Genomic DNA, 20698 nt, shown 5'->3' with positions numbered 1-20698 from the left:
CGCCGTTCTCCGCGCTCCGTCCCCCCCGTTCTCCCCGTTCCCCCCCGTTCCCCCCCGTTCTCCCCGTTCCCCCCCGCTCTCCCCGTTCCCCCCCGCTCACCCCCGTTCCCCCCCGTTCTCCCCCGTTCCCGCCCGCTCTCCCCCGTTCCCGCCCGCTCTCCCCCGTTCCCCCCCGTTCACCCCCGTTCCCGTCCCCGTCCCCGTCCCCGCAGGTCACCCGCACCGACGGCACCGTGGACTCCCCCCCGTGCCTCCGCCTGTCCCACCGCGCCCTGGGCTCCCCGGCGGCGCCGCCCGAGCTGCTCTTCCTCCGCCTCAGCCTCCCGGTCCAGTTCCAGGCCCGGTTCCGTTGCGCCCCCGGGACCACCCCCCTGCCCCGCAGCCCCCCGGAGCCCCCGGACGACGCGGCCCGCCCTGGAGCCGCTCTCGGACTTCGAGCGGCTCCGCCGCTCCGCGGGGCCCCGGCACGACGAGGGGGACGGCGACAACGACAAGGGGACCCCCGGGGGGGGGGGCCCCGCCGCCGCCCCCGCCGCCGCCCACCGGGAGCCGCCGCCGCCGCCGCGGGCCGAGAACGAGAAGGACGCGGCGACGAGAAGGGGCGGCCCCGCCGCGGGTGAGCGGGGCGCGGGGGGGGCCGGGGGGGTCCTGGGGGGGTCCTGGGGGGCTTAGTGCAATGGGGGTTCCATGGGGGACCTGGGGGGCTCTATGGGGTCCTGGGGGGCTTAGTGCAATGGGGGGGGGTCCTGGGGGGCTCCATGGGGGTCCTGGGGGTCCTGGGGGCTTAGTGAAATGTGGGGGGGGGGTCCATGGGGGTCCTGGGGGGCTCCATGGGGGTCCTGGGGGCCTTAGTGCAATGGGGGGGTCCTGGGGGATTCCATGGGGGACCTGGGGGCTCCATGGGGGTCCTGGGGGGCTTAGTGCAATGGGGGGGTCCTGGGGGGCTCTGTGGGGCTCCTGGGGGCTTAGTGCAATGGGGGGGTCCTGGGGGGCTCTATGGGCTCCTGGGGCTTAGTGCAATGGGGGGGGGTCCATGGGGGTCCTGGGGGGCTCCATGGGGGTCCTGGGGGGCTTAGTGCAATGGGGGGGGTCCATGGGGGTCCTGGGGGTCTCCATGGGGGACCTGGGGGGCTTAGTGCAATGTGGGGGGGGTCCATGGGGGTCCTGGGGGGCTCCATGGGGGTCCTGGGGGGCTTAGTGCAATGTGGGGGTCCTGGGGGTCTTAGTGCAATGGGGGGGGGTCCTGGGGGGCTCTATGGGGGACCTGGGGGTTTAGTGAAATGGGGGGGGGTCCATGGGGGTCCTGGGGGGCTCCATGGGGGTCCTGGGGGGCTTAGTGCAATGTGTGGGGGGGTCCTGGGGGGCTCCATGGGGGTCCTGGGGAGGTTAGTGCAATGGAGGGGGTCCTAGGGGGCTCCATGGGGGTCCTGGGGGGCTTAGTGCAATGTGGGGGGGACCTGGGGGGCTCCATGGGGGTCCTGGGGGGCTTAGTGCAATGGGTTGGGGGGCGGTCCTGGGGGGCTCCATGGGGGACCTGGGGGGCTCCATGGGGGTCCTGGGGGGCTTAGTGCAATGGGGGGGGTCCTGGGGGGGTCCATGGGGGTCCTGGGGGGCTTAGTGCAATGGGGGGGGGTCCATGGGGGTCCTGGGGGGCTCCATGGGGGTCCTGGGGGCTTAGTGAAATGTGGGGGGGGTGCATGGGGGTCCTGGGGGGCTCCATGGGGGTCCTGGGGGGCTTAGTGCAATGGGGGGGGGACCTGGGGGGCTCCATGGGGGTCCTGGGGGCTTAGTGAAATGGGGGGGGTCCATGGGGGTCCTGGGGGGCTCCATGGGGGACCTGGGGGCTTACTGCAAATGGGGGGGGTCCTGGGGGGCTCCATGGGGCTCCTGGGGGGCTTAGTGCAATGGGAGGGGGTCCTGGGGGCTCCATGGGGGTCCTGGAGGACTTAGTGCAGTGGGGGGGTCCTGGGGGGTTCCATGGCCAGTCCTGGGGGGCTCCATGGGGGTCTTGGAGGACTTAGTGCAATGGGGGGGGTCCTGGGGGGCTTGGGGGAATTTCATGAGGGTCCTGGAGGGCTTTGTCCCATGCTGGGGTCCGGGGGGCTCCATGGGGGTCCTGGGGGGTTTGTCCCATGTTGGTGACACAGGGATGCTCCATGCTGGGGTCCTGGGGGGCTCCATGGGGGTCCTGGGGTGCCTTGTCCCATGACTGGTCCTGGGGGGCTCCATGGCAGGTCCTGGGGGCTCCATGGGGGTCCTGGGGTGCCTGGTCCCATGACTGGTCCTGGGGGGCTCCATGGGGGTCCTGGGGGCTCCATGGTGGCCCTGGGGTACCTTGTCCCATGACTGGTCCTGGGGGGCTCCATGGAGGTCCTGGGGGCTTCATGGGGGTCCTGGGGGGTCCATGGTGGCCCCTGGGGCGCCTTGTCCCATGGTGGCCCCTGGGGGCTCCATGGGGGTCCTGGGGGCTCCCTGGTGGCCCTGGGGCACCCTGTCCCCTGGCGGGGCCGTGGGGCCGCGTTTTCGGGTCCGAGCAGCCGGTTCCGCTCCGCAGGTTCCTGTTCAAGGCCAGGAAGACGCCGTTCGCGCCGCCCCCGGCCGTCCCCACCGTCCCCCGCCTCGAGGAGGACGTGGTCCCCGACGAGCGCGACGACCCCGAGGTCATCATGAACACCACCACGGTGCGTGGGCCCCGTCCCGGTACCGCCGTCCCGGTACCCCGTCCCGGTACCCATCCCGGTACCGCTGTCCTGGTACCCGCCGTCCCGGTGCCGCCATCCTGGTACCGCCGTCCCGGCATCCCCATCCTGGTACCCTCATTCCCTCCGGGCACCTTGTGGCGCCCATCCCAGCGTCCTGCTCCATCCCAGCATCCCCATCCTGGTACCCCCGTCCCTGGTACCCCCATCACATCCAGGCAGCTTGTGGTCCCCATCCCGGTGTCCCCATCCCGGTGTCCCCGTCCCGGTACCCCCATCCCATCTGGACACCTTGTGGTGCTCATCCCAGCATCCTGCTCCCATCCTGGCATCCCCATCCTGGCATCCCCATCCCATCCCACCATCCTGCTCCCATCCTGGCATCCCATCCCGGTACCCCCCATCCCATCCCACCATCCCGCTCCCATCCCGGCATCCCCATCCCGGTACCCCCATCCCACCCCAGCATCCTGCTCCCATCCTAGTGTCCCCATCCCAGTACCCCCATCCCATCCCACCATCCTGCTCCCATCCCAACATCCCCATCCCGGTACCCCCCATCCCACCCCAGCATTCTGCTCCCATCCCGGCATCCCCATCCTGGTACCCCCATCCCATCCCAGCGTCCCCATCCTGGCATCCCCATCCCGGCGTCCCCATCCCAGTGTCCCCATCCCAGCATCCTGCTCCCATCCTGGTACCCCCATCCTGGTACCCCCATCCTGGTACCCCCATCCCATCTGGGCACCCTGTGGTGCTCATCCCAGCATCCTGCTGCCATCCTGGCATCCCATCCTGGCGTCCCCATCCCATCCCAGTATCCTGCTCCCATCCCGTTGTCCCCATCCCGTTGTCCCCATCCCGGTACCCCCGGCATCCCAACATCCTGCTCCCATCCCGGCATCCCCATCCCGGCATCCCCATCCCAGCACTCCCGTCCCATCCCAGCAGCCTGCTCCCATTCCGGGTGTCTCTATCCCGGCGTCCCCATCCCATTCCAGTATCCTGCTCCCATCCCGGCATCCCCATCCTGGTACCCCCATCCCACCCCACCATCCTGCTCCCATCCCAGCATCCCCATCCCGGCGTCCCCATCCCATTCCAGCATCCTGCTCCCATCCCGACGTCCCCATCCCGACGTCCCCATCCCAGCATCCTGCTCCCATCCCGGCATTCCCATCCTGCATCCCCATCCCAGCATTCCCACCCCACCATCCCGCTCCCATCCCGGTGTCCCCACCCCTCCCGTCCCTGCGTGGCCGGGGTCCCCGCGGCGTCCCCGGTGCCACCGTCCCCTCTCCGTCCCCAGTACTACTACTCGGTGCGGATCTTCGCGGGGCAGGAGCCCACGAGCGTCTGGGTGGGCTGGGTGACCCCCGACTACCACCAGCACGACGCCGCCTTCGACCTGTCCCGCGTGCGCACCGTCACCGTCACCATGGGCGATGACAAGGGCAACGTGCACGACAGGTACGCGCGGCGTGGCCCCTGGTGGCCCTGCACGTCCCCATGGGCTCCCCAGGTGTCCCCACACATCCCCATGGGGTCCCCAGGTGTCTCTACACACGTCCCTATGGGGTCCCCAGGTGTCCCCACACATGTCCCTATGGGGTCCACAACCCATGGAGGCACCTGTCCCCATGGGGTTCCCAGGTGTCCCCACACACGTCCCTATGGTGTCCACAGGTGTCCCTGCACGTCCCCGTGGGGTCCCCAGGTGTCCCCCACACGCATCCCTATGGGGTCCCCAGGTGTCCCCACACAGCCCCATGGGGTCCCCAGGTGTCCCTGCACGTCCCTATGGGGTCCCCAAGCTGTGGTGCCACATGTCCCCATGGGGTCCCCAGGTGTCCCCACACACGTCCCCATGGGGTCCCCAGGTGTCCCTACGTGTCCCCATGGAGTCCCCAGGTGTCCCTACATGTCCCTATGGTGTCCCCAGGGCCTGGAGGCACCTGTCCCTATGGGGTCCCCAGGTGTCCCTACATGTCCCCATGGGGTCCCCAGGCTGTGGTGCTGCACGTCCTCATGGGGTCCCCACACACATCCATATGGGGTCCCCAGGTGTCCCCACACGTCCCTATGGTGTCCCCACACACATCCCCATGGGGTCCCCAGGTGTCCCCACACACGTCCCCATGGGGTCCCCCGGTGTCCCTACACGTTCCTATGGGCTCCCCAGGTGTCCCCACACATGTCCCCATGGGGTCCCCAGGCTGTGGTGCTGCACGTCCTCATGGGGTCCCCACACATGTCCCCATGGAGTCCCCAGGTCCTGGAGGCACCTGTCCCCATGGCATCCCCAGGTGTCTCTACACGTCCCCATGGGGTCCCCAGGCTGTGGTGCTGCACGTCCTCATGGGGTCCCCACACACGTCCTGATGGGGTCCCCAGGTGTCCCCACACACATCCCCATGGGGTCCCCAGGTGTCCCCACACGTCCCTATGGTGTCCCCACACACATCCCCATGGGGTCCCCAGGTGTCTCTACACACGTCCCCATGGGGTCCCCAGGCTGGGGTGCTGCACGTCCCCGTGGGGTCCCCACACACGTCCCTATGGTGTCCCCAGGCCATGGAGGCACCTGTCCCTATAGGGTCCCCAGGTGTCTCTACACACGTCCCCATGGGGTCCCCCGGTGTCCCTACACATCCCCATGGGGTCCCCAGGATGTGGTGCCGCACATCCCCATGGAGTCCCCAGGTGTCCCCACACACGTCCCTATGGTGTCCCCAGGCCATGGAGGCACCTGTCCCCATGGGGTCCCCAGGTGTCTCTACACACATCCCCATGGGATCCCCAGGTGTCCCTACGCGTCCCTGTCGGGTCCCCAGGTGTCCCCACACACGTCCCTATGGGGTCCCCACACACGTCCCCATGAGGTCCCCAGGTGTCCCTACACACGTCCCTGTGGTGTCCCCAGGTGTCCCCTGGAGACACCTGTCCCCATGGGTTCCCAAGGTGTCTCTACACACATCCCCATGGGGTCCCCAGGTGTCCCCACACATCCCTATGGGATCCCCAGGTGTCTCTACACGTCCCTATGGTGTCCCCAGGCCATGGAGGCACCTGTCCCTATGGGGTCCCCAGGTATCCCCACACATGTCCCCATGGGGTCCCCAGGTGTCCCTACACCTCCCTATGGTGTCCCCAGGTGTCCCCCCACATGTCCCCATGGGGTCCCCAGGTGTCCCCCCACACGTCCCTATGGTGTCCCCAGGCCCTGGAGGCACCTGTCCCCATGGCATCCCCAGGTGTCCCCACACACGTCCCTATGGGGTCCTCAGGCTGTGGTGCCGCATGTCCCCATGGGGTCCCCAGGTGTCCCCACACATCCCTATGGGGTCCCCAGGTGTCTCTACACGTCCCTATGGTGTCCCCAGGCCATGGAGGCACCTGTCCCCATGGGGTCCCCAGGTGTCTCTCCACATGTCCCTATGGTGTCCCCGATGTCCCTATGGGGCTCCTGTCACCCTCCCTGTCCCCCAGCATCAAGCGCAGCAACTGCTACATGGTGTGGGGCGGCGAGTTCGCCAGCAACACGCAGCAGGCGCGCGTGAGCCACAGCGACCTGGTCATCGGCTGCCTCGTGGACCTGGCCACCGGCCTCATGACCTTCACGGCCAACGGCAACGAGATCAACACCTTCTTCCAGGTGGGCCCTGTGCCCTCCGGGGGGCCCTTGGCCCGGTTCCCCGTTGTCCCCATCCCCCGTTGTCCCCATCCCCCATTTTCCTCTGTCCCCTGTTGTCCCCGTCCCTCATTGTCCCCCGTTGTCCCCATCCCACGTTGTCCCCCGTCCCCTCCGGGGGGTCTCTTGTCCCTGTCCCCCGTTGTCCCCATTCCCCTTTGTCCCCGTCCCTCTTTGTCCCCCATCCCTCATTGTGCCCCGTCCCCTGTTGTCCCCGTCCCACGTTGTCCCCCGTCCCCTCCGGGGGGTCCCTTATCCCCATCCCCTCTTGTCCCTGTCCCCCATTGTCCCTGCCCCCCATTGTCCCCATCCCTCTTGTCCCCCATTCCCCATTGTCCCCATTCTCCATTGTCCCCCGTCCCCTGTTGTCCCCGTCCCACGTTGTCCCCATTCCCCATTGTCCCCTGTCCCCCGTTGTTCCCGTCCCACATTATCCCCCGTCCCCTCCGGGGGGGTCCCTTGTCCCCGTCCCCCGTTGTGCCCATCCCTCTTGTCCCCCGTCCCCCATTGTCCCCATTCCCCATTGTCCCTCATCCCCTGTTGTCCCCGTCCCACGTTGTCCCTTGTCCCCATCTCCTGTTGTCCATGTCCCCCGTTGTCCCCATCCCCTGGTGTGCCCTGTCTCCCACTGCCCCCATTCCCCATTGTCCCCACTGCCCCCATTCCCCACTGTCCCCATTGTCCCCATTCTCCATTGTCCCCATTGTCCCCGTCCCCCATTGTCCCCATTGTCCCCACGGTGCCACCTCCGTCCCCCCAGGTGGAACCCAACACCAAGCTCTTCCCGGCCGTCTTCGTCCTCCCCACGAGCCAGAACGTGGTGCAGTTCGAGCTGGGCAAGCTCAAGGTGGGCGCGCGGGGCGGCCGGGGTCCTCCCGGACGCCTGGGCCCCTCGGTCTCACCCCGCTCCATTCTCCCCATAGAACATCATGCCCATCTCGGCCGCGATGTTCCACAGCGAGCGCAGGAACCCGGAGCCGCAGTGTCCCCCGCGGCTCCTCATCCAGCTCCTGACGCCCGTCACCTGGAGCCGGATGCCCAACGAGTTCCTGGCCGTGGACATGGCCCGGGTCAGCGAGCGCCTGGGCTGGGCCGTGGAGTGCGCCGAGCCGCTCGTCATGATGGCCCTGCACATCCCCGAGGAGAACAGGTACCGGGGACGGCCTCGGTCCTGTCCTTGTTGGGGACATCAGTGTCCTGCCTGCAGCCCCGGGGATGCCACCGTTGGGACTGGGCGTCTTGTGCTGTCCTTGTGGTCCCCAATTGCCCTGCATGGGCTGGAAGCTCCTCGGCTGTCCTTGTCCCACCCGTGCCCATTGCACAGCCCCTTGTCCCACTTCCCCGTCCCCCTGTCCCTACCTGTCCCCATTGCACAGCCCCTTGTCCCACTTTGTCCCCATTGCACCTTGTCCCACCTCGTCCCCATTGCACAGCCCCTTGTCCCACCTGTCCCCACTGCCCCTTGTCCCACCCTGTCCCTATTGCACAGCCCCTTGTCCCACCCTATCCCCTTGTCCCACCTGTCCCCCTTGTCCCACCTTGTCCCCACTGCACAACCCCTTGTCCCACCCTGTCCCCTTGTCCAACCCTGTCCCCATTCCACAGGCCCTTGTCCCTCCTGTCCCCATTGCCCCTTGTCCCACCTGTCCCCATTGCACATCCCACCCTGTCCCCACTGCATAACCCCTTGTCCCACCTGTCCCCCCATTGCACAGTCCCACTCTGTCCCCTTGTCCAACCCCGTCCCCATTGCACAGCCCCTTGCCCCCCTCTGTCCCCATTGCCCCTTGTCCCATCCCATCCCCATTGCACAGCCCCTTGTCCCACCCATCCCCTTGTCCCCCTCTGTCCCCATTGCCCCTTGTCCCACCCTGTCCCCTTGTCCAACCCTGTCCCCATTGCACAGCCCCTTGTCCCACCCGTCCCCACAGCCCCTCGTCCCACCATGTCCCCTTGTCCCGGTCCCCATTGCACAGCCCCTTGTCCCACCTTGTCCCCACTGCAAAGCCCCTTATCCCACCCTGTCCCCTTGTCCCACCCTGTCCCCTTGTCCCTGTTCCCATTGCACAACCCCTTGTCCCACCCCGTCTCCATTGCCCCTTGTCCCACCTCATCCCCATTGCACAGTCCCACCCTGTCCCCTTGTCCCACCCCATCCCCACTGCACATCCCACCGTCCCCATTGCACCTTGTCCCACCCCGTCCCCATTGCACAACCCCTTGTCCCCCCGCGGGGCCCAGGCGTCCTGCCCACTCCCCCCTCCCACAGATGCATCGACATCATGGAGCTGTCGGAGCAGCTGGACCTGCTCCGCTTCCACTCGCACTCGCTCAAGCTCTTGTCCCACCCATCCCCTTGTCCCACCTGTCCCCATTGACCCTTGTCCCACCCCGTCCCCACTGCACAGCCCCTTGTCCCCATCCCCATTGCACAACCCCTTGTCCCACCTTGTCCCCTTGTCCCACCCCATCCCCACTGCACATCCCACCGTCCCCATTGCCCCTTGTCCCACCTGTCCCCATTGCACAGCCCCTTGTCCCCCTCTGTCCCCATTGCCCCTTGTCCCACCTGTCCCCATTGCACAGCCCCTTGTCCCACCCTGTCCCCATTGCCCCTTGTCCCACCTGTCCCCATTGCACAGCCCCTTGTCCCTGTCCCCATTGCACAGCCCCTTGTCCCACCCCGTCTCCATTGCCCCTTGTCCCACCTCATCCCCATTGCACAGTCCCACCCTGTCCCCCTGTCCCACCTGTCCCCATTGCACAACCCCTTGTCCCCCCGCGGGGCCCAGGCGTCCTGCCCACTCCCCCCTCCCACAGATGCATCGACATCATGGAGCTGTCGGAGCAGCTGGACCTGCTCCGCTTCCACTCGCACTCGCTCAAGCTCTTGTCCCACCCATCCCCTTGTCCCACCCTGTCCCCATTGCCCCTTGTCCCACCTCATCCCCATTGCACATCCCCTTGTCCCCCTCTGTCCCCATTGCCCCTTGTCCCACCTGTCCCCATTGCACAGCCCCTTGTCCCACCCATCCCCTTGTCCCACCCTGTCCCCATTGCCCCTTGTCCCACCTCATCCCCATTGCACAGCCCCTTGTCCCACCCATCCCCTTGTCCCACCCTGTCCCCATTGCCCCTTGTCCCACCTCATCCCCATTGCACAGCCCCTTGTCCCTGTCCCCATTGCACAACCCCTTGTCCCACCTTGTCCCCTTGTCCCACCCCATCCCCACTGCACATCCCACCGTCCCCATTGCACCTTGTCCCACCTGTCCCCATTGCACAACCCCTTGTCCCCCAGCGGGGCCCAGGCGTCCTGCCCACCCTCCCCTCCCACAGATGCATCGACATCATGGAGCTGTCGGAGCAGCTGGACCTGCTCCGCTTCCACTCGCACTCGCTCAAGCTCTTGTCCCACCCATCCCCTTGTCCCACCCTGTCCCCATTGCCCCTTGTCCCACCTGTCCCCATTGCACATCCCCTTGTCCCCCTCTGTCCCCATTGCCCCTTGTCCCACCTGTCCCCATTGCACAACCCCTTGTCCCTGTTCCCATTGCACAACCCCTTGTCCCACCCCGTCTCCATTGCCCCTTGTCCCACCTCATCCCCATTGCACAGTCCCACCCTGTCCCCTTGTCCCACCCCGTCCCCATTGCACAGCCCCTGTCCCCCTGAGGGGCCCAGGCGTCCTACCCCCTCTCCTCTCCCTCAGATGCATCGACATCATGGAGCTGTCGGAGCAGCTGGACCTGCTCCGCTTCCACTCGCACTCGCTCAAGCTCTACTGCGCCGTGTGCGCGCTGGGCAACAACCGCGTGGCGCACGCGCTGTGCAGCCACGTGGACCAGGCGCAGCTCCTGTTCGCCATCGAGAGCGCCGAGCTGCCGGGCCCGCTGCGGGCCGGCTACTACGACCTGCTGCTGGCCATGCACCTGGACGCGGCGCAGCGGGCGCGCGCCTCCATGAGCGCCGAGTTCATCGTGCCCATGACCGAGGCCACCAAGGGCATCACGTTGTTCCCCGCGGGCTCGCGCGCGCCCGGGCCGCCCGGCGTGGGACCTAGTGCGTGTTTGCGGCCCCGTCCGCATTTCGCCGAGCCGTGTTTTGTAACGGTGGGCGCCACGCGCGCCACGCTGAGCCCCGGCGTGCCGCTGGGCGCGCTGGGCGCCCGCGCCATCCGCATGCTGGCCGAGGCGGTGGCCGGGGGCGGCCCGCACGCCCGCGACCCCGTGGGCGGCAGCGTGGAGTTCCAGCTCGTGCCCGTGCTCAAGCTGGTGTCGGCGCTGCTCGCCGTGGGCGCGCTGGGCGGCCGCGACGTGCGCCGCGTCCTGCGCATGATCGAGCCCCGCGGCTTCGCCCCGCGGCCCGCCGCGCCGCGCGACGAGGAGGAGGAGGAGGAGGAGGCGCGGAGGAAGGCCATCGAGGCCGGGGAGATGGAGGCCGAGGACGAGGAGGAGGAGGAGGAGGAGGCACTGGAGGAAGGGCTGCTGCAGATGAAGCTGCCCGAGTCGGTCAAGCTGCAGGTGACCGTTTGGGGACCGTCCCCTCTCATGGCCCCAGGTCCATCCGTGTTCACTCGTCCTGTCCCGTCCTTGGGGACCCCACGGTCCCCCAGTGCCATCCTGTGTCCCCTCGTGTCCCTGCTCCCGTCCTCATCCCCCTGTCCCATCCTGGGACATCCCATGGTGCCATCCCATCCCCTGGCCCCTGTGCCCATGTCCCCAGTCCCATCCGTGTCCACTCGTCCTGTCCCGTCCTTGGGGACCTGACAGTCCCCTGTGGTCCCTTAGTGCCACCCTGTGTCCCCTCATGTCCCTGCTCCCATCCTTGTGTTCCTGCTCCCATCCTGGGGCACCCCATGGTGCCGTCCCATCCCTGGGACCAGTGCCAGCCCCTGTGCCCGTGTCCCCAGTGCCATCCATGTCCGCTCATCCTGTCCCATCCCTGAGGACCCCAGGGTCCCCTGTGGTCCCCCTGGCCACCCAGTGCCATCCTGTGTCCCCTCATGTCCCTGCTCCCGTCCTCATCCCCCTGTCCCATCCTGGGACATCCCATGGTGCTGTCCCATCCCCAGGGCCAATCCCGGCCCCTGTGCCCATGTCCCCAGTGCCATCCATGTCCGCTCATCCTGTCCCATCCCTGGGGGTCCCCCTGGCCACCCAGGGCCATCCTGTGTCCCCTCATGTCCCTGCTCCCGTCCTCATCCCCCATCCCATCCTGGGACATCCCATGGTGCCATCGCATCCCTGTGGCCAGTCCCGGCCCCTGTGCCCATGTCCCCAATCCCATCCTTGTCCCCTCATCCTGTCCCGTCCTTGGGGACCTGACAGTCCCCTGTGGTCCCTTAGTGCCACCCTGTGTCCCCTCATGTCCCTGCTCCCATCCTTGTGTTCCTGCTCCCATCCTGGGGCACCCCATGGTGCCGTCCCATCCCTGGGACCAGTGCCAGCCCCTGTGCCCGTGTCCCCAGCGCCATCCGTGTCCACTCGTCCTGTCCTGTCCTTGGGGACCCCACAGTCCCCTAGTGCCATCCTGTGTCCCCTCACATGCCCTCATGTCCCTGTTCCCACCCTCATCACCCTGTCCCATCCCGGGGCACCCCATGGTGCCGTCCCATCCCCAAGCCAGTCCCGGCCCCTGTGCCCATGTCCCCAGTGCCATCCGTGTCCACTCGTCCTGTCCCATCCCTGGGGACCCCAGGGTCCCCCTGCCCACCCAGTGCCATCCTGTGTCCCTGCTCCCATCCTATCCCCCTGTCCCATCCTGGGGCACCCCATGGTGCCATCCCATTCCCGGGGCCAATCCCGGCCCCTGTGCCCGTGTCCCCAGTCCCATCCGTGTCCACTCGTCCTGTCCCGTCCTTGGGGACCCCACAGTCCCCCAGTGCCATCCTGTGTCCCCTCATGTCCCTGCTCCCATCCTTGTGTTCCTGCTCCCATCCTGGGGCACCCCATGGTGCCGTCCCATCCCCGGGGCCAGTCCTGTCCCCTGTGCCCGTGTCCCCAATCCCATCTGTGTCCACTCATCCTGTCCCGTCCTTGGGGACCCCATGGTCCCCTAGTGCCATCCTGTGTTCCCTCACATGCCCTCGTGTCCCTGTTCCCACCCTCATCACCCTGTCCCATCCCGGGGCACCCCATGGTGCCGTCCCATCCCTGGGACCAGTGCCAGCCCCTGTGCCCATGTCCCCAATCCCATCTGTGTCCACTCATCCTGTCCCATCCTTGGGGACCCCATGGTCCCCCTGTGCCATCCCGTGTCCCCTCGTGTCCCTGCTCCCATCCACATCCACCCGTCCCATCCCAGGGACACCCCATGGCACCATCCCATCCCGGTGCACCCAGTGGCACCGTCCCATCCCCGACGTCCCCAACGCGTCCCCGCAGATGTGCAACCTCCTGGAGTTCTTCTGCGACCAGGAGCTGCAGCACCGCGTCGAGGCCATCGTGGCCTTCTCGGAGCGGCACGTGGAGCGGCTGCAGCGCGACCAGCGGCGCCGCTACGGGCAGCTCATGCGGGCGCTCACCATGTCGGCAGCCGAGACGGCGCGGCGCACGCGCGAGTTCCGCTCGCCCCCGCAGGAGCAGGTGACGGTGACGGTGACAAGGGGGGGACACGAGGTGGTGGCCGTGTCCTTGACCCCGCGTGTGTCCCCCTGGTGTCCCCAGATCAACATGTTGCTGCAGTACAAGGCGGGGGCGGACGAGGAGGAGTGTCCCGTGCCCGAGGACATCCGTGACGAGCTGCTGGATTTCCATAATGACCTGCTGGCGCATTGCGGTGAGCACGGGGACACTCTGGGGACACCCCGAGGACACCCCGGGGACACCCCGGGACACCCTGGGGACACCCTGGAGACACCCCGGGGACACCCCGGGGACACCCCAGGACACCCTGGGGACACCCTGGGGATGCTCTGGGGACACCCTGGGGACACCCTGGGGACACCCCGGGACACCCTGGGGACACCCCAGGACACCCTGGGGATGCTCTGGGGACACCCTGGGGACACCCTGGGGACACTTCGGGACACCCTGGGGATGCTCCAGGGACATGCCAGAGACACCCTGGGGACGCCCTGGGGACACCCCGGGGACACCCTGGGAACGCCCTGGGGATGCCCTGGGGATGCCCTGGGGACACTCCGGGACATCCTGGGGATGCTCTGGGGATGCTCCGGGGACACGCCAGGGACACCCTGGGGACACTCCGGGACATCCTGGGGACACCCTGGGGATGCTCTGGGGACACCCTGGGGACACCCTGGGGATGCCCTGGGGACACACTGGGGACATCCTGAGGATGCTCTGCGGACACCCTGGGGGCACCCTGGGGACGCCCTGGGGACACCCCAGGACACCCTGGGGACACACTGGGGATGCTCTGGGGACACTCTGGGGACACTCCAGGACATCCTGGGGACACCCTGGGGATACTCCAGGGACACGCCAGAGACACCCTGGGGACGCCCTGGGGACACTCCGGGGACACCCTGGGGACACCCTGGGGACACCCTGGGGACACACTAGGAACGCTTCAGGGACACCCTGGGGACACTCTGGGGATGCTCTGGGGACACCCTGGGGACACCCCGGGGATGCCGCTTGGCACCGCGGCTGCCCCTTTGGGCACTGAGGACCCTGTATGGGGACACCCTGGGGACACTCTGGGGACACTCCAGGGGGGGCGCCTGGCACTGTGGCTGTCCCCTTGGGCACTGAGGACCCCATGTGGGGACGCCCTGGGGTCCCAACAGGGCCAAGGTGGTGGGAAGGCCACCCTGGAGGCTTGGGACCTTCTGGGGATGAGGATCTCCATCCTATGGGGACAAGAGGACTTCTCCATCCTGTGGGGACAAGGGGGTGTCCCCACCCAATGGGGACAAGGGGACTTCTCCATCCTGTGGGGCCAAGGGGGTGTCACCACCCAATGGGGATAAGGGGGTGTCCCCACCCAATGAGGACAAGGGGACTTCTCCATCCCATGGGGCCAAGGGGATGTCCCCACCCAATGGGGACAAAGGGACCTCTCCATCCTGTAGGGCCAAGGGGGTGTCCCCACCCAATGGGGACAAGGGGAGTTCTCCATCATATGAGGCCAAGGGGGTGTCCCCACTCAGTGGGGACAAGGGGTGTCCCCACCCAATGGGGACAAGGGGACTTCTCCATCCCATGGGGCCGAGGGGGTGTCCCCACCCAATGGGGACAAGGGGACTTCTCCATCATAGGAGGCCAAGGGGGTGTCTCCATCCTGTGGGGACAAGGGGGCTTCTCCATCATATGAGGCCAAGGGGGTGTCACCACCCAATGGGGACAAGGGGACCTCTCCATCCGTGGGGCCAAGGGGATGTCCCCACCCAATGGGGACAAGGGGACTTCTCCATCATATGGGGACAAGGGGTATCTCCACCCCATGGGGACAAGGGGACTTCTCCATCATATGGGGACAAGGGGATTTCTCCACCCAATCGGGCCAAGGGCCCTTCTCCATCATATGAGGCCAAGGGGGTGTCCCCACCCAATGAGGACAAGGGGACTTCTCCATCATATGGGGCCAAGGGGTATCTCCACCCCATGGGGACAAGGGGACCTCTCCGTCCATGGGGACAAGGGCTACCTCATTCCATGGGGACAAGGGCCCTTCTCCATCCATGGGGACAAGGGCTACCTCATTCCATGGGGACAAGGGGACCTCTCCGTCCATGGGGACAAGGGCTACCTCATTCCATGGGGACAAGGGCCACCTCATTCCATGGGGACTTGTCTCCTGCTGGGCACAGGGCCCCGGTGACCCCTTCCCACCGTTCCGCAGGCATCGAGCTGGCCAGCGAGGAGGAGGAGCAGGAGGAAGACACGTCCCTACGGCAGCGGCTCCTGGGGCTGGTGCAGAAGGTGGTCGGGCGCCGCAAGAAAGCGGCCGCCGAGGAGGAAGAGGAGAAGGAGGCAGCGCCCGAGGAGCCCCCGGTGCCCAGTGCGTGACGGGACCCATGGGGACACCGGTGTGTCCCCACGGTGGTGGCTGAGCCCGCGGTGTCCCCAGGCTCGCTGCAGGAGCTCATCTCGCAGACCATGGTGCACTGGGCGCAGGAGGCCTTCATCGAGAGCCCCGAGCTGGTGCGGGCCATGTTCAACCTGCTGCACCGGCAGTACGACGGGCTGGGCGAGCTGGTGCGCGCGCTGCCCAAGGCCTACACCATCAGCGCCGTGTCCGTCGAGGACACCATGAGCCTCCTCGAGTGCCTCGGCCAGATCCGCTCGCTGCTCATCGTGCAGATGGGCCCCGAGGAGGAGAACCTCATGATCCAGAGCATCGGGTGCGCGGGGCCCCCTGTCCCGGGGCAGCCCTGGGCCTCCTGCATTGCTCCTGGGCCTCCCGCATCCCTCCAGGGCCTCCTGAATCCCTCCTGGGCCTCCTGCGTCCTTCCCTGGGCCTCCTGCATCCCTCCTGGGCCTCCTGCATCCCCTATGGGCCTCCTGCATCCTTCCCTGGGCCTCCTGCATCCCGCACGAGCCTCCTGCATCCCTACAGGCCTCCTGCATCCTTCCCTGGGCCTCCTGCGTCCCCCATGAGCCTCCTCCATCCTTCCCGGGCCTCCTGCATCCCTTATGGGCCTCCTGCATCCCTCCTGGGCCTCCTGCATCCCCTATGGGCCTCCTCCATCCTTCCCTGGGCCTCCTGCATCCCTACAGGCCTCCTGCATCCCCTATGGGCCTCCTCCATCCATCCTGGGCATTCTGCATCCTTCCTGGGCTTCCTACATCCCTTCTAGTCGTTCTGCATCCTCCCTGAGAATCCTACACATCCATGGGCCTCCTGCATCCTTTCCTAGGCCTCCTGCATCCTTCCCGGGCCTCCTCCATCCTTCCCTGGGCCTCCTGCATCCCCTATGGGCCTCCTGCGTCCTTCCCTGGGCCTCCTGCATCCCTCCTAGGCCTCCTGCATCCCTACGGGCCTCCTGCATCCTTCCCTGGGCTTCCTGCGTCCTTCCCTGGGCCTCCTGCATCCCTCCTGGGCCTCCCGCATCCCCTATGGGCCTCCTGCATCCCTACGGGCCTCCTGCATCTCTACGGGCCTCCTGCGTCCTTCCCTGGGCCTCCTGCATCCGCTATGGGCCTCCTCCATCCATCCTGGGCATTCTACATCCTTCCTGGGCTTCCTACATCCCTTCTAGTCGTTCTGCATCCTCCCTGAGAATCCTACACATCCATGGGCCTCCTGCATCCTTTCCTGGGCATCCTGCATCCTTCCTGGGCCTCCTGCATCCTTCCCTGGGCCTCCTGCATCCCTCCTGGACCTCCTGGATCCTTCCTGGGCCTCCCTCATCTCTCCTGGGCCTCCTGCATCCCCTATGGGCCTCCTGCATCCTTCCCTGGGCCTCCTGCGTCCTTCCCTGGGCCTCCTGCATCCTTCCCTGGGCCTCTTGCATCCCTCCCAGACATCCTGCATCCCTCCTGGGCCTCCTGCATCCTTCCTGGGCCTCCTGCATCGCTCCTGGGCATCCTGCATCCCGCTCAGGCCTCCTGCATCCTTCTCTGGGCCTCCTCCATCCTTCCCTGGGCCTCCTCCATCCTTCCCTGGGCCTCCTGCATCCCTACGGGCCTCCTGCATCCCCTATGGGCCTCCTCCCTCCTTCCCTGGGCCTCCTGCATCCTTCCCTGGGCCTCCTGCATCCCTACGGGCCTCCTGCATCCCTACGGGCCTCCTGCATCCCTCCTAGGCCTCCTGCATCCCTATGGGCCTCCTGCATCCTTCCCGGGGCCTCCTGCATCCCTCCTGGGCCTCCCGCATCCCCTATGGGCCTCCTGCATCCTTCCCTGGGCCTCCTCCATCCTTCCCGGGCCTCCTGCATCCCTCCTGGACCTCCTGGATCCTTCCTGGGCCTCCCTCATCTCTCCTGGGCCTCCTGCATCCCCTATGGGCCTCCTGCATCCTTCCCGGGCCTTCTGTATCCCTCCTGGACCTCCTGCATCCTTCCCTGGGCCTCCTCCATCCTTCCCGGGCCTCCTGCATCCCTCCCGGTCATTCTGCATCCCTCCTGGGCACCCTGCACCCCTGGGTGCCCCATATCCCCCCTCAATGTCCTCCCGCCCCCCACATCCCACGTCCCCAAGGTGCCCTCACCCGCCCCCCGCTGTCCCCGCGGCCGTGACCCTCGTGTCCCCTGCAGGAACATCATGAACAACAAGGTCTTCTACCAGCACCCCAACCTCATGCGGGCGCTGGGCATGCACGAGACCGTCATGCAGGTCATGGTCAGCGTGCTGGGCGGCGGCGAGTCCAAGGTGAGCGTCGCGTTGTCCCCAAGGCCACCCCCCGGTGTCCCCGGCACCTCTTAATGTGTCCCCCTTGCTGTCCCCAGGGCCGGATGGCGCCGGTGTCCCCGCAGGAGATCCGCTTCCCCAAGATGGTCACCAACTGCTGCCGCTTCCTCTGCTACTTCTGCCGCATCAGCCGCCAGAACCAGCGCTCCATGTTCGACCACCTGGGCTACCTGCTGGAGAACAGCAGCATCGGCCTCGGTGACGCCGCTTGTCCCCAAAGTGTCCCCAATGTGTCCCCGAGCCCGGTCCCTTCCACCCATTGAGCGCATCGACCCTCTGTGCTCTGCCACCTTCCCTCTAGTGTCCCCTGCATGGTGCCATGGGCTCCCCTTGTCCCCAGCCTGGCCCCTTGGTGTCCCCCTGTCCCCAGCCTGGTGCCCTGCGGACCCCTCTGTCCCCCTGTCCTCAGCCTGCCCCCTTGGTGTCCCTCTGTCCCCAGGCTGCCCCCTTAGGGTCCCCCTGTCCTCAGCCTGGTGCCCTGAGGGCCTCGTGTCCTACTGTCCCCAGCCTGGCCCCTTAGCGTCCCCTTGTCCCCAGCCTGGTGCCCTGAGGACCCCACGTCCTGCTGTCCGCAGCCTGGCCCCTTGGTGTCCCCAGCCTGGCCCCTTGGTGTCCCCTTGGTGCCCCAGCGTGGTGCCCTGAGGACGCCGTGTCCCCATCTTGGCCCCTTGGTGTCCCCTTGTCCCCAGCTGGGTGCCCTGAGGACGCCGTGTCCCCATCTTGGCCCCTTGGTGCCCCCTTGTCCCCAGCCTGGTGCCCTGAGGACCCCATGTCCCCATCTTGTCCCCTTGGTGTCCCCTTGTCCCCAGCCTGGTGCCCTGAGGACCTCATATCCTGCTGTCCCCATCTTGGCCCCTTGGTGTCCCCTTGTCCCCTATGGTCCCCGCAGGCTCCCGTCCCCAGCCCAGCACCGCGGTGTCCCCCTGTCCCCAGCCTGCCCCCTTGGTGTCCCCTTGTCCCCAGTCTGATGCCCTGAGGACCCCGTGTCCTGCTGTCCCCATCTGGTCCCCTTGGTGTCCCCTTGTCCCCGTGGTCCCCGCAGGATCCCGTCCCCAGCCCAGCACTGCGGTGTCCCCCTGTCCCCAGCCTGCCCCCTTGGTGTCCCCAGGCTACCCCTTTAAGGTCCCCTTGTCCCAAGCTTGGTGCCCTGAGGACCCCGTGTCCCCCTGTCCCCAGCCTGGCCCCTTGGTGTCTCATTGTCCCCAACCTGGTGTCCTGAGGACCCCGTGTCCCCCTGTCCCCAGACTGGCCCCTTGGTGTCCCCTTGTCCCCAGCTGGGTGCCCTGAGGACGCCGTGTCCCCATCTTGTCCCCTTGGTGTCCCCTTGTCCCCTATGGTCCCCGCAGGCTCCCGTCCCCAGCCGAGCACCACGGTGTCCCCCTGTCCCCAGCCTGGCCCCTTGGTGTCCCCTTGTCCCCAGTCTGATGCCCTGAGGACCCCGTGTCCTGCTGTCCCCATCTGGTCCCCTTGGTGTCCCCTTGTCCCCGTGGTCCCCGCAGGCTCCCGTCCCCAGCCGAGCACCACGGTGTCCCCCTGTCCCCAGCCTGCCCCCTTGGTGTCCCCAGGCTACCCCTTTAAGGTCCCCTTGTCCCAAGCTTGGTGCCCTGAGGACCCCGTGTCCCCCTGTCCCCAGACTGGCCCCTTGGTGTCCCCCTGTTCCCAGCCTGTCCCCTTGGTGTCTCATTGTCCCCAACCTGGTGTCCTGAGGACCCCGTGTCCTGCTGTCCCCAGCCTGGCCCCTTGGTGCCCCCTTGTCCCCAGCCTGGTGCCCTGAGGACCCCGTGTCCCCATCTTGTCCCCTTGGTGTCCCCTTGTCCCCTATGGTTCCCGCAGGCTCCCGTCCCCAGCCCAGCACTGCGGTGTCCCCCTGTCCCCAGCCTGCCCCCTCGGTGTCCCCTTGTCCCCAGCGTGGTGCCCTGAGGACGCCGTGTCCCCATCTTGTCCCCTTGGTGTCCCCTTGTCCCCTATGGTCCCCGCAGGCTCCCGTCCCCAGCCCAGCACCGCGGTGTCCCCCTGTCCTCAGCCTGCCCCCTTGGTGTCCCCTTGTCCCCGTGGTCCCCGCAGGCTCCCGTCCCCAGCCCAGCACCGCGGTGTCCCCAAGCGCTGCCCCTTCCCGTGTCCCCCTGACCGGGTCCCCGCAGGCATGAGGGGCTCGACCCCCCTGGATGTGGCGGCCGCCTCCGTCATCGACAACAACGAGCTGGCCCTGGCGCTCAAGGAGCAGGACCTGGAGAAGGTGCCCGAGGGGACAATGGGGACGGCGCGAGGGGACAGTGGGGACAGCGCGAGGGGACAACGGGGAGAGTGTGAGGGGACAGCGGGGACGGCGTGAGGGGACAGTGGGGACAGCGAGAAGAGCACGAGCGGACAGCGTGTGGGGACAGTGGGGGACAGCACGAGGGGACAGTGGGGACGGCTCAAGGGGACAGTGGGGACAGCAGGGACAGCACGAGGGGACAGCGGGGACGGCACGAGGGGGCAGCATGAGGGGACAGTGCGAGGGGACAGCGGGGACAGCGCGAGGGGACAGCGGGGACAGTGGGGACAGAGCGAGTGGACAGCAGGGACAGCACGAGGGGACATCATGAGGGGACAGTGGGGACAGTGCGAGGGGATAGCGGGGACAGCGGGGACAGCACGAGGGGACAGCAGGGATAGCGGGGACAGTGAGGACAGCGCGAGGGGGCAGTAGGGACGGCTCGAGGGGACAGCAGGGACAGCACAAGGGGACGGCGCAAGGGGACAACGGGGACGGCGCGAGGGGACAACAGGGACGGCGTGAGGGGACAGCAGGGATAGCGGGGATGGCACGAGGGGACAGTGGGGACAGTAGGGACAGTGCAAGAGGACAGTGGGGACAGAGCGGATAGCGGGGACAGTGCAAGGGGACAGCGGGGACAGTGTGAGGGGACAGCGGGGACAGTGCAAGGGGATAGTGGGGACAGCGGGAGAGCACAAGGGGACAGCGGGGACAGTGCGAGGGGACA

The 20698-nt window shown here is 67.4% G+C and overlaps 1 protein-coding gene across 1 annotated transcript in view; it reads left to right on the top strand.

Annotated features, from left to right (window-relative positions):
* Positions 1-212: 212 nt before the first annotated feature.
* LOC104578144 (ryanodine receptor 1-like) overlaps positions 213-20698 on the top strand; it is a gene marked incomplete at both ends in the record, with an annotated part of 36786 nt that continues 16300 nt past the window's right edge. Inside the window, 16 exon segments of the mRNA XM_088539218.1 lie at positions 213-412; positions 414-601; positions 1391-1403; positions 2555-2681; positions 4009-4169; positions 6189-6354; positions 7151-7237; positions 7314-7540; positions 10103-10913; positions 12777-12977; positions 13059-13170; positions 15202-15360; positions 15430-15703; positions 17558-17672; positions 17777-17909; positions 19853-19947. Coding sequence (XP_088395344.1) covers positions 213-412; positions 414-601; positions 1391-1403; positions 2555-2681; positions 4009-4169; positions 6189-6354; positions 7151-7237; positions 7314-7540; positions 10103-10913; positions 12777-12977; positions 13059-13170; positions 15202-15360; positions 15430-15703; positions 17558-17672; positions 17777-17909; positions 19853-19947 — 3069 coding nt within the window.

Source organism: Tinamus guttatus, unplaced genomic scaffold, assembly GCF_059628265.1.
Source record: "Tinamus guttatus ecotype Peru unplaced genomic scaffold, ASM5962826v1 Tinamus_guttatus_pri_ptg001490l, whole genome shotgun sequence".
Taxonomy (NCBI): Eukaryota; Metazoa; Chordata; class Aves; order Tinamiformes; family Tinamidae; genus Tinamus; species Tinamus guttatus.
Note: the sequence above shows the minus strand (reverse complement) of the source record. Positions and strands in the feature narration are given on the sequence as shown.